Genomic DNA, 26,923 nt, shown 5'->3' on the forward strand with positions numbered 1-26,923 from the left:
TTAAGGGGTTACATGGGGTTTGATCAAATTTCCTTTCCTATTATTTTATGTTTCTAGATTACACTCTTAAAACTTCATCGATCGGACCAATAATTTCGGTAACATATATTATCTTCAAATTCCATGTTCCCCAGATTATTGGTCTTGGTTTTTCTGTTCGTTTGGCCGCAGCACGTCTCGAAACCACGTCTTGCAAACCGGTGTAATCAATAACTCTTAGAATAAACCGATTTTTTTACAACTACTTTTACAAATATTAACCATATCAAAAATTTTTTGCGAAAAATTAAAATATTTTTTTTTCAAGTTCTTTCCTTAAAAAAGTAGATTTTGAGATACAGTAACAGATAAAAATTACTTTTTAATTTTCTGAATATTCTATCATCAGCATGATGTCACATTGGTGCTTTTTTTGGAGTTTCAGAAAAATAGTTTTCTGCGGGAGAGCTTTCGATGCTTTTTGATAATTTTTATTTTGAGTTACCGAATTCATATACAGTTAAAATACTGTTCGAAATATTATAAATTCTTAAAAAGTGCCTTTCTTTTGAGGAAAAACCCTATGTAACCCCTAAGGGAATATCGCCTCACTAGGCAAATTGTGAAAACATCGTTGTCTTTAAATATATGGGTAAAATATAAAATCTATATCTACAGATATAGATAGATACCATTTAAATTGGAATAACCAGAGCCAGTTTTTGTTTATTTTTGAACTTGTAACAGGATTATATTAATCAGCTGGCTGGCGATCATTAGTGGTAATGGTTATGATGCGCTCCGCCGGTTTGTTAGAGAATTTCGGGGTGGATGTGTTGTCATCAAAATTTTTTTTAATCGAATCCTTGGTTTGCGAACCGTGAATTCTTTAGATCACGGTGCCTTGGCTTGCTTAAGCTTCTGATTGGCGGAGGCCTGGCACTGGATGGCCCGCTGCTTTGCCTTCTCGTAGATGGGCATCAGTTGCCCGGTCTCGCCCAGCTGCTTCAGCAGCTCCACGATGAAGGGCAGATAGTTGTGGCGCCGCCGCAGGTTCTCCTGGCGGTAGCGACGCTTCTTGTCCTGCTCGAACTTCACATAGGTCCGCAGACTGGCGATCTCCGCCTGGCGCTCCGAGTGGCTCAGCGGCGATGGCTGGTGGACGAGCAGTTGGATCTGCCGCTCGTAGCACCGCTGGCGATCCGAGACCAGGGCCATCAGGTTGAAGTGGATCTCGCCCACGCTATACCGCTGCATTCGGGCCTCAATAATGGGTCTCACCACATCCAGCCAGTTCTGCTCCTTGCCGATCTCGGCCAGCTCAATGGGACCCTCGTGCAGCCCGTCCAGCTCGAACAGCCGTCCCTTGATGGGCATATAGCCCACAAAGTGGTAGACATCATCATCTGGCGGCGCCTGACGCAGATCCAGCTCGAAGAGTACGGGTCGGGCAAAGGAGTTGTGCACCTCGCGGATCTTCTGCTCGTTGCCCAGGCACAGGCCCCGGGTCACCGGATCCAGGTCCTGGCAAAAGCGCTTGAATCCATTCAGGGTGTTACCCAAATCGATGTCCGGATGGCGGAGATTCAGCAGCAGGCTGACAAGGGCCTGTGTGGCACAGGCATTCGTGGTCACCTGGCGGGCAAAGAAGATGTCATCCCGATCCTTGACCACGCGTCCGGCGGGCTTGTCGTCCTGCACCCACTTGAACAGAAAGATCAGGCCATGGATGGGCTCCAGGTGATGGAAGGCGTCGGCATCCAGGGTCCATATCTCCTCCACCTGGGCGCCCGTGCAGCCGAATCCCCGAATGAGCTCGGTAAAGACACCCGGATCACTCTCGATCAGGCACCAGCTGTTGTCCACCTCCTCAGCAGATCCTTCTCCTGGATTCGCTTCTGCCATGGCTGCCATTGAGGCGCTATTTGTAATTTTGTAATTTCAACAACAGTTCCTGGATGGCAACAAACGATGAGCTCGAAATTTTGGGGTTCGTTTGATGTTTTTGTGACACTCGAAACGGAGAATATTCATGACAGTTTGATTAATTGACTGCTGATGATTTCATTTTGCACGCCCATATACACGTATGCTGGGCCGATTTACAATACAAAAGCGTTGAAACATTCTCAGCCGGGTGGTTCACTTGAACAGGTGATACAAAAAAATCTGGGAGATTTCTATACATTTTCTGGAAATATTTTTACTCGATTATATAATTTTTAAAAAATATATCCTGAAAATTGCAAGTTGATAGCTTCAGTATAACGAAGTTATGATTTTCTGATAGGAATCTAAATGAAAATAAAGTTTTTAAAGAATTTATATATTGTTTTTTTAGGATTTTAATGAACATTTTTAACTCATAAACTAAATTTTAATTTTGGCTGAAGCAAAAAAATATCAAAACATTTGTATTTTAAAAATCCCTTTTGTCGTTATGAAGGGAATTTAATCAAGCAAATTAGGCTCTATCCTAAGTGGGAAATCGTAAAGTTATAGGGGGAGAAAATAGGCCTTTAAGTTTTTAAATCTTCCAAATTATTGGGAATACTACCATGAAACTGTGAATATATTCTTAGATAGTTCATAAATAACTTAATTTTCACGACTTTCTGACAGCGTTGAAGAGTTGACCCCCTTCAGAGATTTATTAATGATCTCAGGGGATTGTCCAAAGCAGTGCTCATTAAATTATCTTCCACCTTATTGTTCTTTTACACTAGTCATATCAATCCCCTTCTTCCAAGAATCACTTTTAAAATTAGAATTCGCATTATATTTGTGTTAACTTTTAATTACCAGTCTGAAGATTAGAATTATATCGCCAGCTGGGTGAAAAAACTTTTCTTTGAACTTATAAATGCATCAATTTACTCTTCTTGTCTTTAATAATATTAGCAAGTGGATTGAATACCTTTCAAGTCTTTATGTCTTTGGGGTCTTCACATTAGAATGATCTATTAAAGTGTACAAGTGAGAACTGCAAATTCGTATAACTTATCAAAATGATCAATTTGGGTGTACAAAAGGGCACAGCGAATTCTTTAGGATTCCCTCCTCTCCACTCTTTGGCCATTCTCCAGCTTGGACTTCGGCCTTCTCAGCCACCGAACCGCAATCCACCATCCTCCGAATGAATGAAGCCCTAATGAGCCGCAATCGATCAACTTCGCTGATATGTGGCTCACCCTAATGCTCATATATCCTCCTCGCCGCCGTCTGTGTATCTGGGGCGTGGGAGCCACTGGTGGTTGGATGGAGGGACGTGACAAATGGCAACGCATCGCCAGGGGATTAACGGGCAGTAGCTGGGGCCGCCTGAGGGATAATAAGTGCATTGGAGCATCAAATCAATAAAACGCGCAAACGGCCCCACGGTTGCGACACACAAAACCCACACACACACACACACAGTGGACAGTGGGCATGGATGGGCAAGGCGAGGATTGTGCGGGTTCCTCGCCCCAACTGCCACAAAGAATTCGCTGCATCAGTGGCTGCAATTGCGAAACATTGTTAATTTATGCAAATTTAGCCAACGCCGCTCGCTTTGTGAAACGCCAATGAGGCAAGAGAGTCGAGTCGCGGCTCCACTGGAATCCTCTGCACCACTGAAAACCACCATTGGCGTCCTCATGGCCGCGACCACAGCGCCAACAACATTAACGGAGGAGCTCCAGCTGGAGTCCCTGCTGGGACTCACCCATTGCAAAGGTGGAAGCCAGTCCGCCGGACCAAGGGAGGCACCCTTTGCATAATTTGCACCACCTCCTTGCCCCATTTGCATGCCGTCTCCACCCCACTCCAATCATCCGGCAGCAGACCCCAATGCCTATTTGGGTTTGGGTCCACTCTAGCCACCGGGCTTCGAGCGAATTAGCACTCATCTAGCCAGTAAGCTCCTCATCGATGGCCACTTTAGCAGTCATAATATTAAATACAATTGCACACTGGCGAAATGATGTTACTGAGATAAACAAAAACATGTGTAAGCGAACAAAAGAGTTATATTAAGCTCGATGGGGTCTATACACTTTGAGAACGCACAAGTAGGAAAGACTTTTCCTAATAATAAGAAAAAAAAAATATTTTTGTGCCCCCAAATTGTAAACCATTTACATACGCAGAATTAGATAAGACTAACTAATAATAAGAGATATAGCAAATATAATTGTGCACCCAAATTTTAAGACAATTATTGTAGTGCTTAACCAAGTCTATAAAATTATATTCAGACCTACTTAAAAGAGCCTGACGATGAGATATAACAATCAATAAAAGCTTAAGAATGTATCTTTGATATTATCTTATTCATTTTACTAAAAATTAACGGAGAAGTTATTTCCTTTTTTAATAAATACTCACAATGAAATATTTTCAAACAGAGAAGGCTATTTGAGACATCGAAATTAATTAAAAATTATGAATGTATGTATATCTACAAGTCTTCTTATTGTTTATTTTGCTAAAAAATGTCAATGCAAGTTAAATTAAACTTTCTTAATTCTTTATTTTTTATGAACTGAAGAATCGTCTAGAATGAAAATTTTATTTGCTACAAAATCTACAGACAAGTTATACTGTACTTTCTTAGTTCTTAGTATATTTTTAAGGAATAAACGTCTAGAATGCAAATACTTCCAAGTGTGAAAGGGCTCTCAATGTCACGTGACTTTATTACTCACAGTGTATACATTTTGGATAATACAAATATATGGCTAACTGTATTTATTGTATTGTCTAGACACACGAAAACCGCAATTTGACTGCGCCTGCATTGCATTTTCCATTTTTCATTTTTTTCACCTCAATTTTATGTTGTACGGCTTAACCGCATTAATGGCAAACAAAAAAAATGGCAAAGCAAAGTCCACTTAATTGTTCAATTTTCATGGAACTCGCCAGTCCGGGCTCAAAGGGCATATGCAATGGGTCATGGATGGGGCGAAGTTCAAAGGGTGCCGGTGGGAGTCTTACTGGGATCCATGACAGATGATAAGCGCACCTCTCGACCTCCGGGGAGTAATGTATGCTGCAGGTGTCCATTTCATATGGTAATTGCGGCCTCGGGGGAATTTGGTTTTATTAACAGTGAAAACCAATGCTTATGAGCATTGAACAATTATATTTAAGTAAATATTAGCATAATATTCATTATAATTTAACATTGAATGTTAAGTTTGTTTAATAAATGATATTGTTTTCTTTAAAAACAATCCTATCCACATTTGATTGATTAAACATGTTTATTAGAAATTAAAATTAGATTTATCCCTTAACTAATTTTGGTTCTGTACAAAAGACGCGTATTTAAACAGGGATTGTTGATTATTGGATATTAAACAAAAGATTTCACATAATAAACCGACTTCTAATTATAAGCATCAAAATTAATAACATTTAATGCATTTCAAGCTATCCTAATACAATGTATTTAATAAAAATAAGTTCAAATATATAATGACTATATTACTATCTCACTGCCTCATACAAATTCAGGAGATTACACTTGAGTGATACTTGAACTCTAAAATGCTCGGCCTACGACTGTAAATTTCAAGGGCTCCTCCAGTTATACAACTTCGTTTGGAACCCCTCAGACTTTGTGTCATCTGACAAGATCTGTCCCGAGTGATATGCATCAGAGCAGAAGACAGAAGATCACAACAGCTGAAGCGTAATCTTGAAACAGTAACCGAAAAATACCAAAACCCCATCTAGGTACACAGAGAAAACTATCTAAGAACATTGTTCTTGAATTGAGAACATTCGTTCTTAAAAACCGTGTAAGTACATTTTGGTATCAATATAAGAACGAAATTGTGGGAAGAGAAAAGTTAAATTCAGTTTATTTAACAACTTTTTGATAAGTATACACTAAGGACTGTACTAATAGTTTATTTGTACATTCAATGTACTAACATTTTCAACTTAAAATCGTCGTTCTATTTTTAAGAACATTTTCAACTCAGATAAGAACGTCAGAATTTTCTCGGTGTCTGTGTAAAAGAAAAGATCTTTTGGGTTCGCCTGCGTCATTGGCGAAGAAATTGCACTCATAGATTACTCGTAGGGGCGGAATGTCGACCCTGGGAATCGGATTGAGTGAAATGAAATCAAGAAAGTGGAGAATTGTCTGTCCGTGGGTCTGTTATTTTAATATCTGTTATTGTGTTTATTCAACTAGGTGGTGGCAAATAAAGCAAAGCCTCCAGTCAACGGAAATGCGCAGCCCGCTTTATCAACATTTACCCTGACGTTACTGTTGGCCAAGATTAAGATTACGTATTCGGTAGTCAAAACAATTGGCCGGGAAACAAGATGTTAGAACTAAGATAACGGGGCTGACTCATGATGGCCTTATAAAGTGCGTGATCGTATCTCGAACCTTATAAGCAAATCCATTCCTACTAAGATATCATATTGATTTCTTTCTAACAAGGATTATAAATATTCTTTCGATTTGTTTTCTTTTTGTTTCCACTTGGCATATCACTTGCGCCGCAATACCATAAATTGGTTTAGACTAAAGCTTATCTGGCCAGAGGACAAACAAGCGATTATCATCTATTTGGCTAGCGTCAGCGGAGATTTGGCTTGAGAGGCTGCGCAGACAGCGCGAATTTCGCATAAAAGCCCTGAAGGTTGGCGTACAGAGGATAGTAACGATTCTTCATTCGAACCGAAAACACACCCAACGACCACGATGACAACGAACCGAACCACCAGACTTCTGGTGTTGCTAGTGGTAATTGCATAATATCGGAAATCGCGGTCATTATACCGATTCAAGTTCTATATAATATAGTATAGTACTATGGTATCGATCAGTGTCCCATTTCGGTTATATACTTCTTTTTTTTTGCTGTTTTGTTTGTTTTGGTTATCTTAACTGACGAGTTGTACATATTTTATGGGAATTGGATACGCACATGCCTCGAAAATAAAACACCAATCAAAATCGAATCCGAATCTGAATCCGAAACCGTAGCTCCCGGGACTCTTGTTACTTTGGATAACGTTCAAAGCGCTCGGCGATCACTCGAAAGTATCCTATGCAAGTGAAATGAAAGCAGTGTAATTGTTAAGGTCCCGAGACAAACAGTGCATTGACCCACCCAATCCCCTGGAGCTCAGACCCACTAACACCCCCACCTTCTGGGGTTCTTCTCTTCCCCACAGTTGACCTCCCTGGTGGCGAGACACCAGGCCAATGCCGCCGCCGTGGGACTGAAGTGCGGCGGGAAGAGCGCCGTCTGCGTGGGACCCCTCTCCTACCAGCAGTGCGTGGATGACCTGACCTCCGGTCCGGTGGTGCCATGCCAGGTGAACACCCGCTGCGTCACCGACGGCCTCGAGATCTGTGTGCCGGTCAAGTCGGCCGCCGAGGCTCCGACGGCGGCTGTGGCCAAGATGGTCACCATCACCGACAGCCCCGTCAGCGAGTCCGCTTCGCTGGTGGAGGTCAGTTCCAGCTCCATCGCTTCCGGCGCAGAGATCTCCACCGAGGGACCAAGTGCTCCGCTTGTAAGCACCCTTGCTCCCGTGGAAACCACCCAAGTTTGGGTTGAGGCCACCCTTGGTCTTGTTTCCACCCAAGCTCCGATTGAAACCACCCAGGCTTCCGTGGAAACCACCTTAGGTCCGGTTGAGACCACCCAAGCTCCCGCCGAGACGACCACCGCGGCCATCGATGAGACCACAACTGGATCGGATGCCCCTCTGGAGACGGAGTCCACCGTTCCTAGTGATACCACTCCCGTGGACACCACTTTGGCACCCGGATCGGAACACACTAACCCAACCATCGAACCCAACACCACCGTGGCTCCCGAAGGCACCACAGTGGCTCCTGGACAAGATCCCAACGCTCCCGCGGGAACTACACCGGCTCCCGGTGAAGCCGACCCCAACTCGACAATCGATCCCAATTCCCCACAAGACCCAAATGCTCCCGAAGAATCTACTAACGAACCCGGCTTAACCGACCCCACCACCCCCGCATCTCCTGGTTCTCCATCTGAGGATTCCACCGTCGAACCCGGAACTCCCGGTGATATAACCACTCTTGCTCCGGAATCTCCTGCCGATGTAACCACTACTGCTCCTGGTGATCCCGCTGATGTGACCACTGGTGGTCCTGGCTCTCCCGCCGAAGGGTCCCCTGCTGCTCCTGGTTCTCCTGCCGAAGGCTCCCCTGCAGCTCCTGGCTCTCCCGCCGAAGGATCCCCTGCTGCTCCTGGCTCTCCCGCTGAAGTAACCACTGCCGCTCCTGGTTCTCCCGCCGAAGGATCCCCCGCACCTCCTGGTTCTCCTGCCGAAGGATCCCCTGCTGCTCCTGGCTCTCCCGCCGAAGGATCCCCCGCTGATGTTACTCCTGCCGCCCCTGGAAATCCTGCTGTCCCCGACGTTCCGGCTGGTGGTGCTCCTGCTGATTCCAACGTTCCTGCTGGTGGTGCTCCTGCTGGTGGTGCTCCTGCTGATTCCAACGCTCCTGCTGGTGGTGCTCCTGCTGGTGGTGCTCCTGCTGATTCCAACGCTCCTGCTGGTGGTGCTCCTGCTGGTGGTGCTCCTGCTGGTGGTGCTCCTGCTGATTCCAACGTTCCTGCTGGTGGTGCTCCTGCTGGTGGTGCTCCTGCTGATTCCAACGCTCCTGCTGGTGGTGCTCCTGCTGGTGGTGCTCCTGCTGATTCCAACGCTCCTGCTGGTGGTGCTCCTGCTGGTGGTGCTCCTGCTGATTCCAACGTTCCTGCTGGTGGTGCTCCTGCTGGTGGTGCTCCTGCTGATTCCAACGCTCCTGGTGGTGGTGCTCCTGCTGGTGGTGCTCCTGCTGATTCCAACGCTCCTGCTGGTGGTGCTCCTGCTGGTGGTGCTCCTGCTGGTGGTGCTCCTGCTGGTGGTGCTCCTGCTGGTGGTGCTCCTGCTGGCGGTGGTCCTGCTGATTCCAACGCTCCTGGTGGTGGTGCTCCTGCTGGTGGTGCTCCTGCTGATTCCAACGCTCCTGCTGGTGGTGCTCCTGCTGGTGGTGCTCCTGCTGGTGGTGCTCCTGCTGGTGGTGCTCCTGCTGGCGGTGCTCCTGCTGGCGGTGCTCCTGCTGATTCCAACGCTCCTGCTAGTGGTGCTCCTGCTGGTGGTGCTCCTGCTGATTCCAACGCTCCTGCTGGTGGTGCTCCTGCTGGCGGTACTCCTGCTGATTCCAACGCTCCTGCTGGTGGTGCTCCTGCTGATTCCAACGCTCCTGCTGGTGGTGCTCCTGCTGGTGGTGCTCCTGCTGGCGGTGCTCCTGCTGGCGGTGCTCCTGCTAATTCCAACGTTCCTGCTGGTGGTGCTCCTGCTGATTCCAACGCTCCTGCTGGTGGTGCTCCTGCTGGTGGTGCTCCTGCTGGCGGTGCTCCTGCTGGTGGTGCTCCTGCTGATTCCAACGCTCCTGCTGGTGGTGCTCCTGCTGATTCCAACGCTCCTGCTGGTGGTGCTCCTGCTGGTGGTGCTCCTGCTGATTCCAACGCTCCTGCTGGTGGTGCTCTTGCTGATTCCAACGCTCCTGCTGGTGGTGCTCCCGCTGGTGGTGCTCCTGCTGGTGGTGCTCCTGCTGACTCCAACGTTCCTGCTGGTGGTGCTCCTGCTGGCTCCAACGTTTCCGCTGGTGGTGCTCCTGCTGGCGGTGCTCCTGGTGGCTCCAACGTTCCCGCTGGTGGTGCTCCTGCTGGTGGTGCTCCTGCTGGTTCCAACGTTCCTGCTGGTGGTGCTCCTGCTGGTGCCAACGTGCCTGCTGGTGGTGCTCCTGCTGACTCCAACGTTCCTGCTGGCGGTGCTCCTGCTGGTTCCAACGTGCCTGCTGGTGGTGCTCCTGCTGACTCCAATGTTCCTGCTGGCGGTGCTCCTGCTGGCTCCAACGTTCCCGCTGGTGGTGCTCCTGCTGGTTCCAACGTGCCTGCTGGTGGTGCCCCTGCTGGTTCCAACGTGCCTGCTGGTGGTGCTCCCGCTGGTGGTGCTCCTGCTGGTGGTGCTCCTGCTGACTCCAACGTTCCTGCTGGTGGTGCTCCTGCTGGTGGTGCTCCTGCTGACTCCAACGTTCCTGCTGGTGGTGCTCCTGGTGGCTCCAACGTGCCTGCTGGTGGTGCCCCTGCTGGTTCCAACGTGCCTGCTGGTGGTGCTCCTGCTGATTCCAACGTTCCTGCTGGTGGTGCTCCTGCTGGTGGTGCTCCTGCTGATTCCAACGCTCCTGCTGGTGGTGCTCCTGCTGGCGGTACTCCTGCTGATTCCAACGCTCCTGCTGGTGGTGCTCCTGCTGGTTCCAACGTTCCTGCTGGCGGTGCTCCTGGTGGCTCCAACGTTCCCACTGGTGGTGCTCCTGCTGGTGGTGCTCCTGCTGGTTCCAACGTTCCTGCTGGTGGTGCTCCTGCTGGTGGTGCTCCTGCTGACTCCAACGTTCCTGCTGGCGGTGCTCCTGCTGGTTCCAACGTGCCTGCTGGTGGTGCTCCTGCTGACTCCAATGTTCCTGCTGGTGGTGCTCCTGCTGGTGGTGCTCCTTCTGGTGGTGCTCCTGCTGGTGGGGCCCCTGCTGATTCCAACGTTCCCGCAGGCGGTTCTCCTGCTGGTTCCAATGTTTCCGCTGGTGGCGCTCCAGGATCATCTCCTGCTGGTTCTAACAGTCCCGCTGGCTCAGTCATTCCATCGATTCCTTTACTGCCTGGCGGAGCTGGCTCTTGGCAGCCCCGCCCGAACATTCCCATCTTCCCCCCGATCTGGAGGCCTCATCTCCCTGGACAAGATGGTTCAGGTGCCGAAGCTTCTGCTCCTGGCAGTGGCTTGATCAATGGCAGCGTCAACCCGCCCCAACGTCCCCATCCCTTCTGGCCCAACTGGCAGAACTGGGTGAACAGCTGGCGACCAACCAAACCGGTGACCAGCACAGAAGCTCCTGCCCAGCCGGAGAGCCCCGAGCAGCCCGAAAACAACAAGCCCGAAAATGCCGAAAGCGTAGAGCAGGCTGCCCCAGTTCCACCAGCAGGAGGAGCTGCGTCCAACGAGAATGCCTCCGTTGAGGAGGGCAACAAGGCCTCCAGCGAGAAGTCCAAGGACAAGCCCAAGACCGCTGAGGATCAGTCCAAGGAGCAGGAGCAGAAGAAATCCAGCTCTGAGGAGAAGAAGGACAAGGACAGTCAGGACAAGAAGGACAAGGACAGTCAGGAGAAGAAGGACAAGGACAGCCAGGATAAAAAGGACAAGGACAGTCAGGGGAAGAAGGACAAGGACAGTCAGGATAAGAAGGACAAGTCCAAGGACTCCAAGGAGGAGAAGGACAACGAGTCGCAGAAGGACAACGAGGGCGACGACGAGCTGAGCTCCAAGGAGAAGAAGCAGTACGTCAAGGACCTGATCAAGAAGCTGAAGAAGGGCGACGAGTGCGACGAGGACGACGTCTATCCGGATGTCCGGGACTGCCGCAAGTACTACCGCTGCGAGGTGAAGAACTCCGGCAAGCACAAGTTCGCCCATTTGCGATGCGACAAGAAGGAGCGCTTCGACTGGCTAGCCCAGTCCTGTGTGCCCAAGGACGAGGCCCGCTGCCTGGAGAAATAGGACATCCACGGCTCCGCACGATAATCTCACAATCAACTGCACTGTTCTATATTGGCAATGATATTCTATCTCTAACTCTTGGTCTTACCTAATTTATTGCACTATTTTAAAACCTTTGTTTTTTTTGTTTTCCGCATTAAATCTTAAACTTTATGAAAATCTGGCAAATCAAGTGTTTCTTTTGGGGGGAACAACTTCAATATTACTTTGAAATACATTAAGAATCTTTAAGACGTAATATAACATTAATTTGACTTTCACAAATAATTACTTAATATATTGCACTATTTTAGAAACACTTTTTGGGTTGATGGGAATTTGAATAATTCATTGCAGTGTTTAAATACTTATTTCACTGAAAATATTGTTCCAAAGTTCTGAATGGGACATTTTAAGGTTGTGGCATTCGAATCTTAAAATGTAATACTTAAACTAACTTAATTTTATGAAAACAAATGATTACCCATTGATTGGACTATTTTAAAACCCCTATATTGTAATGTTTTCTACAAAAAATCAAAAACTTTATTATTTAACAAATGAATGTTACCCTGTACGCACTAAAATGACTATTAACTTTAAAATGTTGCAAGCAATGTTGAACCATTAGACTAGCCTCTTAAAGCCTAATCTAAGAAATCATAGTTTCAAAGGCAGAAAATACTCTATTCCCTATTTTTTCTTTGTCTTTGAACTATATCTTAAAAGGTCCTCCGCACAGCTGTTTTGAGTCTGGCCTGGGCACCCTTTTTTGTTCCTGCCAATTTGCTGATTATGCCTTCCAATCCCCCTCGAAGACGCATAATGAGTGAAGAAACTTGGGCAAAGTTCCACTGCGGAGCTTCCTTAAAGCATCTCACTTACAGTTGCCAAGTTTTTTCCAATGTAAATATTTAGTGTAGCATAGAATTTTGAAGTGAAACGTAAACAGGAGCGAAAAAAGCGTTGAGGGGAAAGTACATTGGCTGGCTCCGGGTGGCCAGAAGGCCAGATCCGGAACCGGAGACCCATTCCCAGTCCCCCAACTGCTGGGGATATTCCCGGCAAGGCGAAAAAAAATGGAGTGGGGGAGTGAAGCGGAGCAATACACTTAAGTTGATTCGCTGTCATCCATTGCAGCTCATTTATCATTAGACGGAGTCACACAGGACCAGGCCTGGCGACAGTTTCAGTGTCGTCTAAACAGGACGAGGACGAGGACGAGAGGAGCACCGGGAGATGGAGATGGAGGCGGAGAAGGATCAAGGACGGGGGACATGGGCGCGTCAAGAGCAAGCCCAACACTTTGCAGGGTGTGAAGGCAGGGAGACCTCGACAACGACGACGACGACGACGACGAAGTAATTCAATTTTTATCGTGGGTAATTTTGTAACGAGAAACGAAGCAAGCAAATGCAGTGGGCTTGGGTCTATACGGGTATGTACGGGGTGTACGGCGTGTTCGGGGTGTATGGCATAAAGGACCGTCGCTGACCATGCTGATAAGAGCGAGATGGAAATGTTATACAGCCACTGACACGAGAACTGCGGTCTGACAGCGAAAGCCAAGGCCTTAACCCTCGAAATCCCATGACCATGCACAAAGTCTAAGATCAAAACTAAAAAAATATTAAGTATGGATCACGATTATTTCAAGATTTCACTCCATAGCATTACATTAAATTCTGGTAACAGAACTCACGTAATAACTTTTTCAAGCTAAGTGGATGTCAATTAGTTCGTGGCTTACGTTTTTCTAAGACGACTACTTATGATGATATATGATCTACCTCGTTCGTTACAATATTTGAATTCAATATTTTTATTCATCCCTGAATTCATCTGTGCACCTTCTCATTTTAAGTCATTGCAATACTTTTTGGTGAAATCGAATACATGAGCACGGTTGTCTAAACTACTGTCAAGGACCTAACCATTGAAATATATCATTTCTATTAAACACGGTCATTTCGGAATCATGATCCTTTAAAATATGAAAATGATTATTATCTTAAGTATGCTCAAATTCTGTACATTTCCAGTAATAACGTTTCTTGGTTTTGTGATAAACCTTTAATAATAAGTGAACTATCTATCAGTTCAGTTTTATCAAAAACTTTTATTTCTTAATCATGATCCCGAACATTGTTCTATAAGGTACTCAATTAAGAACAGCGATTAGTTTTCTTAATTTTATAATAAAAAATGCTGAGCAAACGGGGTGGATTAATCAATAACTGAAAAGACATGGATAAAGTGCTGATCGAAACTAAGCTCAATGGGAACGAAATTCGCCATACCACTTTAGAGGGTTAAGAACCGGACGATCCGGGGTCAGTGGAAGGGCGATGGGGAGGCGGGGGGTGTCGTGACACGGAGTGGTGCAACGCAATGTGCGACCATACGTTGAAAATTCAATTTGCCTGATGACTTGCTGTGGTTTAAATACGGCCAAAAAGCGACAGCGCACATTAAACTCATTGCCGCCGTTGTGGCCAAACGGATAAAAGGCGAAACGGACCGGCGACGGGCACCATGGCTACGGGACCTGCAGGACCTACAGTACCAGGATTATCCCGCCCATGTCCAGCCAGCTGCACATTATATACTTATGCATACGATGCAACAAAAAACAACGAGGAGGAGCCACAAAAAAAAATACAAATTTATATATGTATATGTATATATGCATATACAACAGCAGCAGGACAAAAAAATAAAGCCAGCAGTGCCAGCAACAACAGAATGGAGACAGCGGCGCGCAAAAAGCGTAAACTTTGTTAACTCCATTTGACAACACGGCGGCAGTGGATGGATGGAGCATGGAATCCGGGGCCCGCAGTCCAGAGACCCGAGTCCAGGGCCCCCAGTTCGGTATGGAATCCAGCCCGGCATCCTGGCCACATGGACCCACTTGAAGCCAGGCCGTTGATTGCATTTCATGCGCTTGGAAAATCAATTTTTATTTAATTAATGTGCCTTGTTGCATGCATTACACATATGCCGGTCCAATGGAACGGGGTTCTATGTAACGCCAGGGATATATGGGTTGATGGCCATGTGAAAGTAACGAGGCTGACAGCCGGAGATGGGACTTTACTTAGATTAAGATATCGGGTGATGCAAAGCTGCGTAGCTAAACGGGTTACACTCACTGACCCAACTTTTTGGGTCCATCGATTCGACATACTTTTTACGTTGATTTCTGTTCAAGCCTTGGGTTTTATTTGGTTTACTAGGTATACAATATTTTCTCTTTTGATAGAAAAGTCCCAACCTCGAGAGCTTACTATATCTAATAATCATAATTGACTTAATAAACCCAGAATAAATGAGAACGCCAAAAGGCTAAGATCAAATGAGCTCAATTATGGAACTGTACTCACTTTTTGAGGAAGAAGAGTTCTTGAAATCAAGACAAAAGTGTTCTCAAATTTAGTTTTTATGTTGGTTTCTTGAATTTGCTATTGATTTAATCTTGGCTTACTTTTGAGATTGAAGGAAAAGTTATTTACCCAAACAAGGTTCCTAAATTAATAGAAATTATATATTAAATAGATATAATTTATAATAATATAGAATATAATACTCCTGCCCTAAGAAACTTTTGTATCTAATTATAAATACACTGACAGAGATTTACTTGAAAGAGAAGTAACATTTGATTACCTCTTAAGTGCTCGTAAACTACCTGTATAGCACTTCAACCTCAAGGGACTACAAATCTACAACAATCCTGCTCATCCTACGCAATCTTATCACTAATACCAACTCAAGGCATCTTTCCGCCCAGTTGATTTCCGTTGAGCCACCTCTGGCAAACTTCTTAGGCGCCCACAAAACCGCCGCGAAGCCCTTCAACTCCAACTTCATCCTCATCCTCATCCGCCAAGGGGAACAGAGCTGACCCATACCCCCGGTGCCCAGAGCACTGGGAATTCGAGGAGAAGCCAGTAACATCAATCAGCGATCCCATCTAAATGCCATCGAATGGCATTTTCCTCTGCCGCCTGCCAGGAAGCACAATGACGCCGCGGGGAGTTTCCCGCCAAGCGGTGGGTGGTTCGAAGGGTGGGGCTGCCAAGTGGGTGGTGGTGGCATGGTAGCCAAGTGGGTGTTTGTGGATCTGTGCCGTCTGCAAGGTGCTGCAACAAACAATGGCGGAGCTCACTAACGGGCAACTTGTACTTGTATATTTAATATTCACATTTCAATTGTTTTTTCTTTGTTTTCTTTCGTGGGAATGTGTGTGGATGGTTGGGTGCACCCAACTTTCCCTCAACAACCACCCAAATGGGGTTCATTGCGCAATTTATCCAGCTCCTGTATTCCTACAATGCTGGAGGAGGTTCAGTTCTGTTGGGCTTGGTTCCTTGGCCCCAGTGAGTTTTCCCCTGTTTGCTTTGACTTCTGAGCTTTCCATTTCTTTTCCCTTCTTTTCTGTCGCTGACAACAGAGGAGCTGCTGAAGGAATCTGGCAACAGTCACCCCTGGCATATCCTTTCCCTGGCTTGTGCCTTTTATTTATAAAATTTTCATCAAGTTTCGTGTTATTAAAAATGGAATATATTCTCGCGCGAATACGCAATGGATTATTAATAGCATGAAAGAGCTTGAATTTTAATACAGGTCCACGAATGGCTGGTATGTAAGTAGCAGCAAAACCTACGACAATCCTTCGGGTTCATGAGCCCATACAAAGAGCGAAAAGCTCCTTTTTCCTGTCAATGGGAAATCTGTGCATATCTGCGGCTTAACCCCACGGGTCAGCATCCAAGCTTATACTCGTTGGTCAGACGTGCTACACTTCGATAAATTAACTCTTACATCAAAAGAAATACAAACTAAATAGGGAGATATGTTCTTTTAGTTACTACAAAATCTTTTTTCTACGCTCAAATAGGTATTCAATTAGTCAATTCAATAGGACTCTTTCTAATATTTATACAAATGATCTACTCTTAAAATAATATTTTACAACTTAAGTGAACTTACTAAGTGAAAGCAATACATTCTAAACCATAAAAATATAATCACCATTGAATCAATCAATCTCTTAAATTCAAGGCGAATACTTCTTTGAGTGTAATAACGAACGAATATAATTTAATTTTTGCCTGCACCAAAAAGGGATAAACATAAACTGGTTTTACATGAATTCCCAGCGACTTTTCAATTATTTGAGTTAATATACTGATGAATCAACAGTCAATATTTAATTAGTGTTGAAGGAAATGAGGAGGTCTTCTATGTATATAATGTACCCTGTCCAATGGTAATAAATTCAGGAAATAATTTGAAATAAAAGAACAAGTACGTGTAGGAAACTGCACTTTTTTTTTAAGTGCACACACGCATCCTGGCTGAATAAACGTGCTCCGTGATGGAAAACATCCTCGGCAGTTCCATTTTACACAGCGGGTGGAAGATGGCCACCACGTTGACCCAGTAAGCGAACCCCAATCCGCATCCGAGTCCTGGCCAACCGGGGGGCCAAAGTTCGCAGCCAGTCAAGCCGAAATGCTGCGAAGGTGTTGCTGCCAAAGGTAAAGCCAGGTGCGGGGTAATTGCCCTGAAAGGCCGCTGAAAGCCCTCAAACAAATTATAAATTGCCACAACGGTACGGCGAGCGTTCCGGCTCAAAAGAGGGTTTACAACATTTGACGGCAGCAGCCCCAATTCAGCTCACTCATTACCACGGCTCCACCTTCTTCTACGCCTGTCTTATCTGAGGCCGCTGATCCATCACCTGGCTGCTCATGGAGTCGGGATCCGGGAGTCCCGTGTCCTGGAGTCCTGGTGCCCGGAGTTCTCAGCTTATGAGACCGTCGTAAAGAATTTTCTGATTGCGTGTGCATTTTTAATGCGGCCTGCCCTTTGGCCTTTCAGCCACTACGCACTTCATTCATCAATGTGCCTGGCCTAAATGGAGCCACTGCCGCCTTCGTCGCCACCGCCTTCGTCCCGCCAAGACAAATGATGATGTGTATCCAGATTCGTTTTCGACATTTCCCTTTTGTTTCACTCGGAGCTGACCTCCTGCTCCTCGTCCTTTTTTTTGCACTCCTCCAGGGTTCGCTTACTTCTTTGAAGCGGCTTGCCACGCAGTCAAGGATACTTAGCCAGCCCTATAAAAATAAAAAATATAGATACATATATAGTATTTATAAAGATATTTAAAGCCTATATATACTTAAACAAAATTGAGTGTAGGTAGATAGTATTTAAATTTCTTTAGTGCTGTAGGATTTTTGTATTAAAATGTCTACTGTTAAATTAAATCGAATTTACGATGATATCGGATTTCCTCTCTTAGATACTCTGTTATGTTCAAAATAATTTTTTCAAAAGCTGCTACAAGGACAAATTATACATGTTCTGTAGGTAATTAGTACAAAATGCCCTTTCATATTCTATCAATTAATACTTGGTTGAACGAAAGTTAGTGTTACTTTAGAATAATCGGTTGAGTAAAGGCAGATAGTACAGTCATAATTTGATTGATATAACTATTAGTAATAAATAGAGTAAATCAGGACGGCTCTGAATGTATTTCGGTTACAAAATTGTATTTAGTATAATTGTGTATATCGAGAATCAATTGATGTTACATTTTTAGATTCTATAACTTCTAAGGTTCTGTACATACATATGTAAATAGTATTTACTAAATACATTATCTACCATTAAAACAATAAAAGGGTATACCGATTTCGTCCGCCGAGGACTTGGTTCCTTTAGCTCCCAGTGCTTTCTTTGATTTTTATAAATTTTAGATGGCTTTGGCTTTGCCTTTGCCTTCGCATCGCATCTCCTTCACCTGCGTTTGTGTTTCTGTGCTGTTCACTAATGAAATATGAATAATTAACACTGTGTTTTCTTTTTGTTCTACTTCATTTGGAGTTCATTATATTTGGCTCACTGCATTTGGTCCCGGTATTTGACTTTTGGCCTCGCTTGCGTTGTCATCATGGTGAAGAGATTCCGTAAATTCCGGATAATTACGCCGTAGCGAAGCCAATTATTCCGCCAATTATTTATGCAGAAGCTTCTTCTTGCCAGGCGATCAGTGTTAGATATTCTAAGTAAGAGCTATCGATCACAAAATAGTACTTTAAAAGTACTCATTTCTCAAATTTAAAAATAAATTTAATCTCAAATTATTTCTGCATATTTTATTTGTTTTAATGACATACCATTTCTGTGAATACATTAAATTAAAAAAAACTATAACAATGTTATAGTTAAAGCCTATTTTAAATACAGCCTAAGATACACATCAAATTATTTTTAAGTTGCAGCTTTAATTGATTTTTCAACATAAAACTCTTTTGTTATTTGCCCATAGTATTTTTAATAATATATGTACATCGAGATGAATAATTGTAAATTCAAGTTAAGATATGAAATTGCGTTTAAATCCTGCAAAATGTTAAGCGTTTTCTGTTTTTTCGAATTAAACTTAGTTGGTTATAAGAAATGTTGGCAAGAGAAAAGGTTTGAAACTGGAAATTTAAATTTTTCATGCTGTTTAGTGTCGAATGTTTATAAAGGTATCAGCTGGTTTTTCTATTTTTTGGAAGTTTGACTATTTTGGGAGCACCCTTTCTCAACTGTACCGCTTTTGTTATCGACGCCCCTGACTAATTTGTCACTTTTGTTGTCGCCTCGACGGGACTTTGGATTTTCCGTTTGTTTTTTGTATTACGTTGCCATTTTTGGTAGTTGTTCGCCTTTTGTATGTGGCAGGCAAACCCTTTTCAAGGGCAATTTCGTATTCAAATGATGTTTGGCTCGCTGTCTGACCCCCTTTATCTGTCTCGCTTTCGCCATTTAGCTGCTGTACGTGTTTGGTGTGTACTGCCCCTTTTTTCATTTGCTACCATTTTCCGAGGACCCCGTAGACCCCATTCCCACCGTAGTTCTCATTCGCACGTAATTAGCTGTTAATTTGGACCACCACTTGGCAACGGGGCGTGGAATTTACTTTGTAACTTCTCCATGTTTCGTAGTGGGACAGATCTTTTATATGGAAATTGGGGGAAATGCTTTTGATTTTCAAGAGGAAAGTTGATCGACTTTGTTTTAATATAAAACATTGAAATGTTTGTTTTTAATTGGTAATCGGCTTCGGATGGTACTTATTCCTTATTTGTAATACGCTTGTTGGAAACAAAATGTAGATGTTATAATAGACTATAGAATTCAACATCTTAGCAATATTTATTTTCTATAAATCAGTTGACTTGTCGGTCAGCAAAGAAAAATATGTGTCCACCTCAAAAAAAAATTTACAAAAATATTCATAATTAAGGAATCTGTACTCTGTACTAGTTTCATAATGTTTTCAATCAACTTTTTTCTTAAACGAAAACCACTTCTTTGCTTGTTCTAATAAATTGTGACCTTACGCACAACTTCAAAACAATGAGAATTGATCAAAAACGGTTGAAAAGTAATTAAAAATACAAGGGAAAAAAATAACATGTTTTCATAATGATCAATTAAATGAACAATGATTTTTTAACCATCTCAAAGTATTGAAAACTCAAAAGCTGCTATAAACTTATACATAAATTTGCAAAACCAAACTGTAATATACTTAGGATGCACATATTCTGAAACTAGTGGTTTTGTTTCCAGTTAAACTGTATACGTAATCCCTAGGAAGATAGTTAATGTTAAATACGAATACCAGTGAGTGTGAAATGATGCGAGCAATGGATACAACTTTAAAAATATCCTACGTCAGGGTGTCAGGTCCTTGACCACATCGTCCACGAACTCCTGGAGAAAGGCGGTGGCCTCTTCGTCGGGGGCGCCCATGATCTTGTCGACGATCTCCCAGTTGAAGTGCTCATTCAATAGGCCGCGCTTCAGGACAAAGGCGGGCATCATGATCTCGAAGTAGCGCAGCTTCCAATGGGATCGAAGTCGGGGGATGCAGATGCGGTTTCTGACCACCTCGCTGTCCTCCACATCGTGGATGTTGTACTCCTCGCGCTCCTCCACCGCTGGCGGGATCTCCACCTGGGGGGCTTTTTTCTTAGCCCGGAGGCGTGGCCTCTTGGGCGAGGGCGGACGGGGATTCGACTCCGGCAGGCGGTTGGCCAGCTTCTGGAGCCATGTCTTCTGCAACTCCTTAAGGGACTGGCGCTCCTCGGGGGTGACTCCCTCCACGTCGCCGCGCAGGCCACTCATCACGCTGGAGATCAAATCCAGGGGGAAGCGGCGCGACTCGGGGATCCATTTGCCATCGGTGGGCACGAGCTTCTTCATGCGACCAGCCATTGATTTTTAATTCAATTTCTTAGCACATTTAATTCTTGCCAGCTAAAGCGGCTAATAGAGATGGGATGTGCAGATCGATTTCGCAGTCGATTAATCGACACTATGGTCATCGATTGTTTTCACGAGCTTTGAGCTTTCGGCGTTTCTTTACACTGAAAAAGAGTAATATTAAAGCTATGCATATTAAATAAACTAAATCAAACTAATTTAATTCATACCTTATTCTGTTAATTGGATTTGAATCACTTATTCCAACAAAGTGTCTGCGTATTTTGGAAACAAAATAAATTCCCCTCAAGAATAATATAAAATAAAGTAACAATATTTATTTACTTAGAGTACATAAAATAGTCAAAAACCTATTTTGATAACAACTATGTATTGATTTAATTGGCTTTTGCAAAGAAACTGTTTGAATAGAGCTTTTATATGTAGATATTTTTACGTACACTTTTCATAAGGATTCCAAAATAATGTTGGAATAGATTTCCCAGTGACTATTGCCTAAACATTTGGAAAACATTTGAAACTAGACGGACGACTTTAAATATCCTGGACAGGACTAAGTTAGTACAAAGCATTTTTCGAGAAATGCAAATTGCAATTTAAATGCTTTAAACAATAAAAATGTTAAAATTGCCTTATTATTAATGTTAAAATAAAGTTGATCTAGTGAAGAAGGTTATGAAGACGAATATAAGCTATAGTTATGACCTGCAAAAGAATTATTTCTTTGATTATTCTTGTTTTTTATTCTATGTTTTATGCTGTTCATAAGGACTTAGGCCTGATCATCATTTCAACGAAGGTAAGCGAAACCGTATAGTTGGAGTCATGCCACGAAGCCCAACTAATTCCATTATTCGAGCTACCATGACCATTATCATAGTACTTTCCAGTGAGTTTACTGTAATTAAAAGAGGTTAAAACATTTGGGCTTACTTGAATTTATTTGAACTGTATACCTGAAATGACAATCTAGGTACCACCAACCACCACCACCACGCATGGCGCAATTTCCAGTAGATAAGTCATTATCCCGATCAAATGTGGAAAACTTTTTTTTAACGTGACCTTTCAAAGAGTCTCCGGCTTCACCAGAGTATTTTCCAACACTCTTCAGCTCATACGATTCTTCTTCGTTGCCAATTCGAAAATCATCATATTGAGCGTAGCTCTTAGATCCATCAACCTTGCCAAGCTTAATGTAGAGTTCGTGGGGTCGTGCGTTTGTCATCCGATGTAATTTCTCCAGCCCTATGAAAAATTCTAACCGAACATTTCCAAATCCATTTTTATAATCAGTCCAGTTTCTATCGAAGTTCTCGGATCCGTCGAAACGTCTCAGGATTACCGACCAACCAGATGGAGAGGATACACAAGGCACCTTAAATGGCTCCATACCCCGAGGTTTAATTTGGTAAATCCCGTTGGGACTGCCACTGGGACATGAGTCCGGGAAATTGGCCTCAGTTTCACGGCATTCCGAAAGCTGATTAGATCTTTCTGATAGTGTTGTCTCAAGCGACTTAATGTGATTCCGAAGGTCCGCGATTTGTTCATCTTTTACTTTTATAAGCTCTTCCTTTATTTTGACTTGAGATTCTCCATTCCTTAACTGACTCTGCAAGTCCTTTACAGTCTCTCTCATTTCATTGTTGGCATCGCCTGCTGTTTTTAGCTGTACGAAATGGTCGAGAACAGGCTTAAAAATCAGAAAACAATATTCGTTGCACTCGGATTCCGCATTGTGATTGATTGGATCTTGCGGTGCATCTTTCATTGACTTTGCACAGACAAAACGATGTTCTTCTAGAAGAAAAATCAACAGGAGAGTCACTAAACACTCTGATTTCATTGCGAACGAGAGCAGCGGCAATTCTAGACTAATCTGAAATTAAACAAATCTGAGTGGAAGGGAAGTTACTTATAATACTTATGTAAATATATGTACGTGCGTTTTAAAATAAGCTGAAAAGCATACAACCTATACAATATAATAAGTAACTATATACATTTGAACTGAGATAGCGCGCTTGAGATTGGTTTTCTTCTGATTATCAATACCCATATATAAGCAAATAAAGGAATCGATTCTAGGGTGGGCTGTTCTTGGGAACAGTAGCTCTTTTGCGTGCATATCTCCATTTCCGTCGCACTTTCCTTGGCTGAGTAACTCCCTCTTGCTCTCTCTTGTTTTTTTTTGTATAACCTACATTAGCAGCCCCAAAAAACTGTGACATGTTAATTACTTTATTAAACTACGCGTTGAAACTCAAAATCCAAAATGAGGTGCCTAACTTGATGTGCTTATATCTGTAACACTACTTTCTAATTTACCTGCTATGATGAAATTTAAATTAATGAAAGATTAAAATCTAGAAAGCTAAATACAAATATTATAAAAGCTTCAGATCTTTAATAACTTTACGGGTATAACAACTGGGTTAATGATCTTTAGTAAAACGAGATAAGAATCCGCATTCAAACCCTATACTAGGTATGTCGGTTACTTTTGGAAACTCACTAAAAGCTAGTAAAATTCTTCGCCTAATCCCCCGATTAGCATCAACAATTGCCGTGGCCTTGTCTGGGTCTAATTCCGAATTAAGATCTCCAGAAGAGAGTTCACCTCACGTGAACTGCTCCCGAGATGACTGGCAGACCGCCAGCGATGACTGGTGAATTCTCAGCAGGATTGTAATGGTGATATCAGTGTAAACAGATTCTATACTTGGATGACAGCGAAAACAATGGATTATTATGCAATCTCGGACAAGTCAGGAGCTCTTATCGGAGACCCACTGTGGGGCATTGACAAGGGGGTCGTAAGATTCTAATAGATAATACCATCATCTAGATAAAGTCGTACGGGAGAGCGCCGTCAATAGATAAAATTTAGAGCAGGCAATTTCGGACTGGACCCAGAACCTGATATAAAGACGAGGCGGTCGCCGTGGTGCGCTTAATCGCGATTCTCCGCTGACGGGGCTGAAAAGTTTTATATATATTGTTATTTTGGCGCCCCGGTAATCGGGATCGTACCAAAATGTCGTCCCTTTTGAACGCCTCCGTTTTGGCAACTGCTGCCACCGTGGTTCCCGACTCCCAGTTCATCTTCAACACCACGGATTACGTCGTATTCGCCTTGATGCTGGGCATCTCGGCGGCCATTGGAGTTTACTTCGGATTCTTCGCCAAGGGTGCGGACACCACGGAGGAGTACCTGATGGGCGGCAAGCGGATGAAGACGATACCCATTGCCATTTCCCTGGTGGCCAGTCAGTTGTCCGCTATCTCCATCATGACCATTCCGGCAGAGATGTACGCGTACGGAATCAATTGGTTCTTCAATGTGGTTTGCATGTTGGTGGTGGTGCCACTCCTCAACTATGTGGTGATTCCAGTTTTCTACAACAACAATATTACGAACTGCTACGAGTACCTGGAGATCCGTTTCTGCCGCGAGGTGCGAGTGCTGCAGACCTTCATCTTTATAATGACCATGTTCTTCATGCTGCCCATCTTCATATTCCTGCCCTCGCTGGCCTTTGCCCAAGTGACGGGATTCAATGTGCACATCATAAACACGGTGGTCTGTAGCATCTGCATTTTCTACACCATGTTCGGAGGCATCAAGGCGGTGGTGTGGACGGACGTCATCCAGGCGGCCATTATGGTGGTCTCAGTGGTCCTGGTTGGCGTGATGGGCGCCAATCGAGTGGGCGGCTTCTTCGAAGTCCTTCGCATTGCCGGCGAGGGAGGACGACTGGACATCAACTACAACTTTGATCTGACCACTAGGTCGACGATCTGGAACATTTTCACATCGGCCACGATCTTGTGGTCGGGATACGTGGGTCTAAATCAGAGCTGCGTCCAGAGAATTGTATCGCTGCCATCTCTGGGTCATGCCAGGAGATCCCTGGTGCTCTTCGGGTTCGGCTTCATCCTCATCATGTTCTTCAACTGCTTCACGGGCATCGTGATCTACGCCCGCTTCCACGACTGCGATCCCATCCAATCGGGTCATGTCTCCAAGGTGGACAAGATGGTTCCCTACTTCGTCCAGGACACCGTGGGCCATTTGTGGGGCATGCCAGGTGTTTTTATCTCCTGCGTCTTCAGTGCTGCCCTCAGTACCCTCTCCGCCAGCATTAATTCCCTGGGAGGAGTCGTCTACTTCGACTATATAAAGCCGCATATTCGACACACGGAGCACCGGGCCAATGTGATCATGAAGTTGTTCGTCCTCTTTGCCGGAATCTACTGCATCTTCGGCGGCATGGTGGTGGAGAACTTCAACTCGATTCTGCAGGTGATCTATTCGATTGGAGGCGTTAGCTTTGGATCCACCTGCGCGGTTTTCTTGCTGGGCATGCTGATACCCAAAGCCCATGGCAGGTCCGCCATGGCCGGAGTCTTGGCCAGCATTGTCTGCATGACCACCATTGTGATCCTGAGTTGGGGTCGCAACCACTATGATCCCCTGCCCACCAGTACGGCATCCTGTCCAGCTGCATCTCTGAATGAAACCATTACCAGCACGGCATCTACGATGCTCCTGAGTTCCACAACGGAAGCCCCTGCGAAAGAAGAGGGATTTAGCATCCTGGACCTCACCTTCAACCTGTACGTTGTGGTGGGCTTCGCCATCACCTGGCTGGTGGCCATTCCCCTGAGCTACATCCTGAAGCCCAGATCCGGCTACAAGCTGGATCACAATCTTCTGTCGCCGGTGGTGCAGCCCTTCGTCCACTACAAACCGACTCCCACGGAGGAGCCCCTCCAGTTGAAGTTGGAGAAGCCCGAAAAGGTCTGAGGATATCTGAATTATCTTTAAGATAAAGATGTGCTATAAGCCTATCCTATAATATACCTATGCTTATGAAGCATATCTTATTGTTAAGAAGGGGCAGTATAACTTCTCTAACTTTTAACAAATCTCATGCTAGATTATACTTTTTTTTTTATGTTTTGTTAAATGTTTACTTTGTCGTTTGTCGTTTTTAAATGTTCCACTAATGTAAACTTCATTTAAGTTTATTTATAAGGGGCATTTATCACTAGATTAAATAAAGAATAATGAGAAGATGATTATAAAGATAAAGTTGCTGCAACAATTATACCAAATTACAGAAACTAGTTTTCAGTTTAAAATGTACTTCTTATATGTTTTGAAAATTTCAAAGATAGTTTGGTAAAAAGTTTTGATGTTATAGTGTTGAACGTTAATGTACTTAGAGCGGTACAAAGCGGCACAACGACACCAAGCACTTGGTTGTTACTAAAGTAAGCAAATTAATCAATAGCAATCTACTCGAGTAAGAAGGTAACCTGACCTAAAGGCAACGTGCACTTGATACAGGAGAAAAATAATAATTTGGTTGTTATGGATCATAAAATTCTTTAGACCAACGCTTTACAAACCCGAGAACACTCTTAGCTTTTTTTTACAGTAGAGGTTATGTGGGAGTCAAATTTATGTTTTGGATCCAGGAGAACACCTAAATCGTTAATTGAATATATTCGGTCCAGTGACATGTTCTGAAGGGAATAACTTATAAACGTAGAACTCCTACGTTTATATATATATATAGAAAGTCATAACGTTGCATTTAAGGCAATTCAAATTCAAATACTTATACATCTGACTGAAAGCAGAAACCAGACTCTATATTATTATATGATAAACAAAGCTTAACATCATCAGCATAGATTAGTACACCAGAGTGTGTTACGATAGAAGAAGGATAATTAATATACAGAGTAAACAGCAAAGGGCCTAAATGACTACGCTGAGGCACTAGATCATCTTGGAAACAGCGAATTTAAATAACACCCTATGAGATCTACTATTCAAATGACTTGAAATCCAAGATCTAAATTGAATAAAAGAAGAGAGTGTTTTTTTAAGATTCCTAAGTCTTTCCAGCTCATTGGTAATCCAAGGAGGCCTGTTTAGCCTTGGAGGAAGACTATCTCCTAGTAGTACTTATTAAAAAAAGAGTTTAGGACGCTATAAAATAGTTCAGTAGCTCTTTAAATATCCATGCAATTATGTAAATTTGTCCAATTATAATGGGAA

The 26,923-nt window shown here is 43.9% G+C and overlaps 5 protein-coding genes across 5 annotated transcripts; 2 read left to right on the forward strand and 3 right to left on the reverse strand.

Annotated features, from left to right (window-relative positions):
- Positions 1–702: 702 nt before the first annotated feature.
- LOC119557024 (ubiquitin carboxyl-terminal hydrolase isozyme L5) lies at positions 703–2,006 on the reverse strand. The gene has a single exon (XM_037869564.1). It carries the CDS (start codon positions 1,891–1,893, stop codon positions 874–876), a length of 1,020 nt encoding a protein of 339 aa, XP_037725492.1. The 5' UTR covers positions 1,894–2,006; the 3' UTR covers positions 703–873.
- Positions 2,007–6,654: 4,648 nt separating this feature from the next.
- On the forward strand, positions 6,655–11,733 carry LOC119556993 (basic proline-rich protein). Its single transcript, XM_037869525.1, has 3 exons — positions 6,655–6,730; positions 7,165–8,417; positions 9,144–11,733. Exons 1-3 carry the CDS (start codon positions 6,689–6,691, stop codon positions 11,563–11,565), a joined length of 3,717 nt encoding a protein of 1,238 aa, XP_037725453.1. The 5' UTR covers positions 6,655–6,688; the 3' UTR covers positions 11,566–11,733.
- A 5,825-nt stretch (positions 11,734–17,558) lies between these two features.
- On the reverse strand, positions 17,559–20,863 carry LOC119557196 (moonshiner). The gene is made up of 2 exons (XM_037869849.1): positions 20,292–20,863; positions 17,559–17,672 (listed from the first exon to the last, which is right to left on the reverse strand). Exon 1 carries the CDS (start codon positions 20,833–20,835, stop codon positions 20,293–20,295), a length of 543 nt encoding a protein of 180 aa, XP_037725777.1. The 5' UTR covers positions 20,836–20,863; the 3' UTR covers positions 17,559–17,672; position 20,292.
- Positions 20,864–21,141: 278 nt separating this feature from the next.
- LOC119557195 (microfibril-associated glycoprotein 4-like) lies at positions 21,142–22,715 on the reverse strand. Its single transcript, XM_037869848.1, has 2 exons — positions 21,801–22,715; positions 21,142–21,742 (listed from the first exon to the last, which is right to left on the reverse strand). The coding sequence occupies exons 1-2, from the start codon at positions 22,691–22,693 to the stop codon at positions 21,607–21,609; spliced, it is 1,029 nt and encodes a 342-aa protein (XP_037725776.1). The 5' UTR covers positions 22,694–22,715; the 3' UTR covers positions 21,142–21,606.
- Positions 22,716–23,797: 1,082 nt separating this feature from the next.
- Positions 23,798–25,945, forward strand: LOC119557757 (sodium-coupled monocarboxylate transporter 2). The gene has a single exon (XM_037870653.1). It carries the CDS (start codon positions 23,885–23,887, stop codon positions 25,655–25,657), a length of 1,773 nt encoding a protein of 590 aa, XP_037726581.1. The 5' UTR covers positions 23,798–23,884; the 3' UTR covers positions 25,658–25,945.
- The last annotated feature ends 978 nt before the right edge of the window (positions 25,946–26,923 follow it).

The sequence above is a fragment of the Drosophila subpulchrella genome, chromosome X (assembly GCF_014743375.2).
Source record: "Drosophila subpulchrella strain 33 F10 #4 breed RU33 chromosome X, RU_Dsub_v1.1 Primary Assembly, whole genome shotgun sequence".
Classification (NCBI taxonomy): domain Eukaryota; kingdom Metazoa; phylum Arthropoda; class Insecta; order Diptera; family Drosophilidae; genus Drosophila; species Drosophila subpulchrella.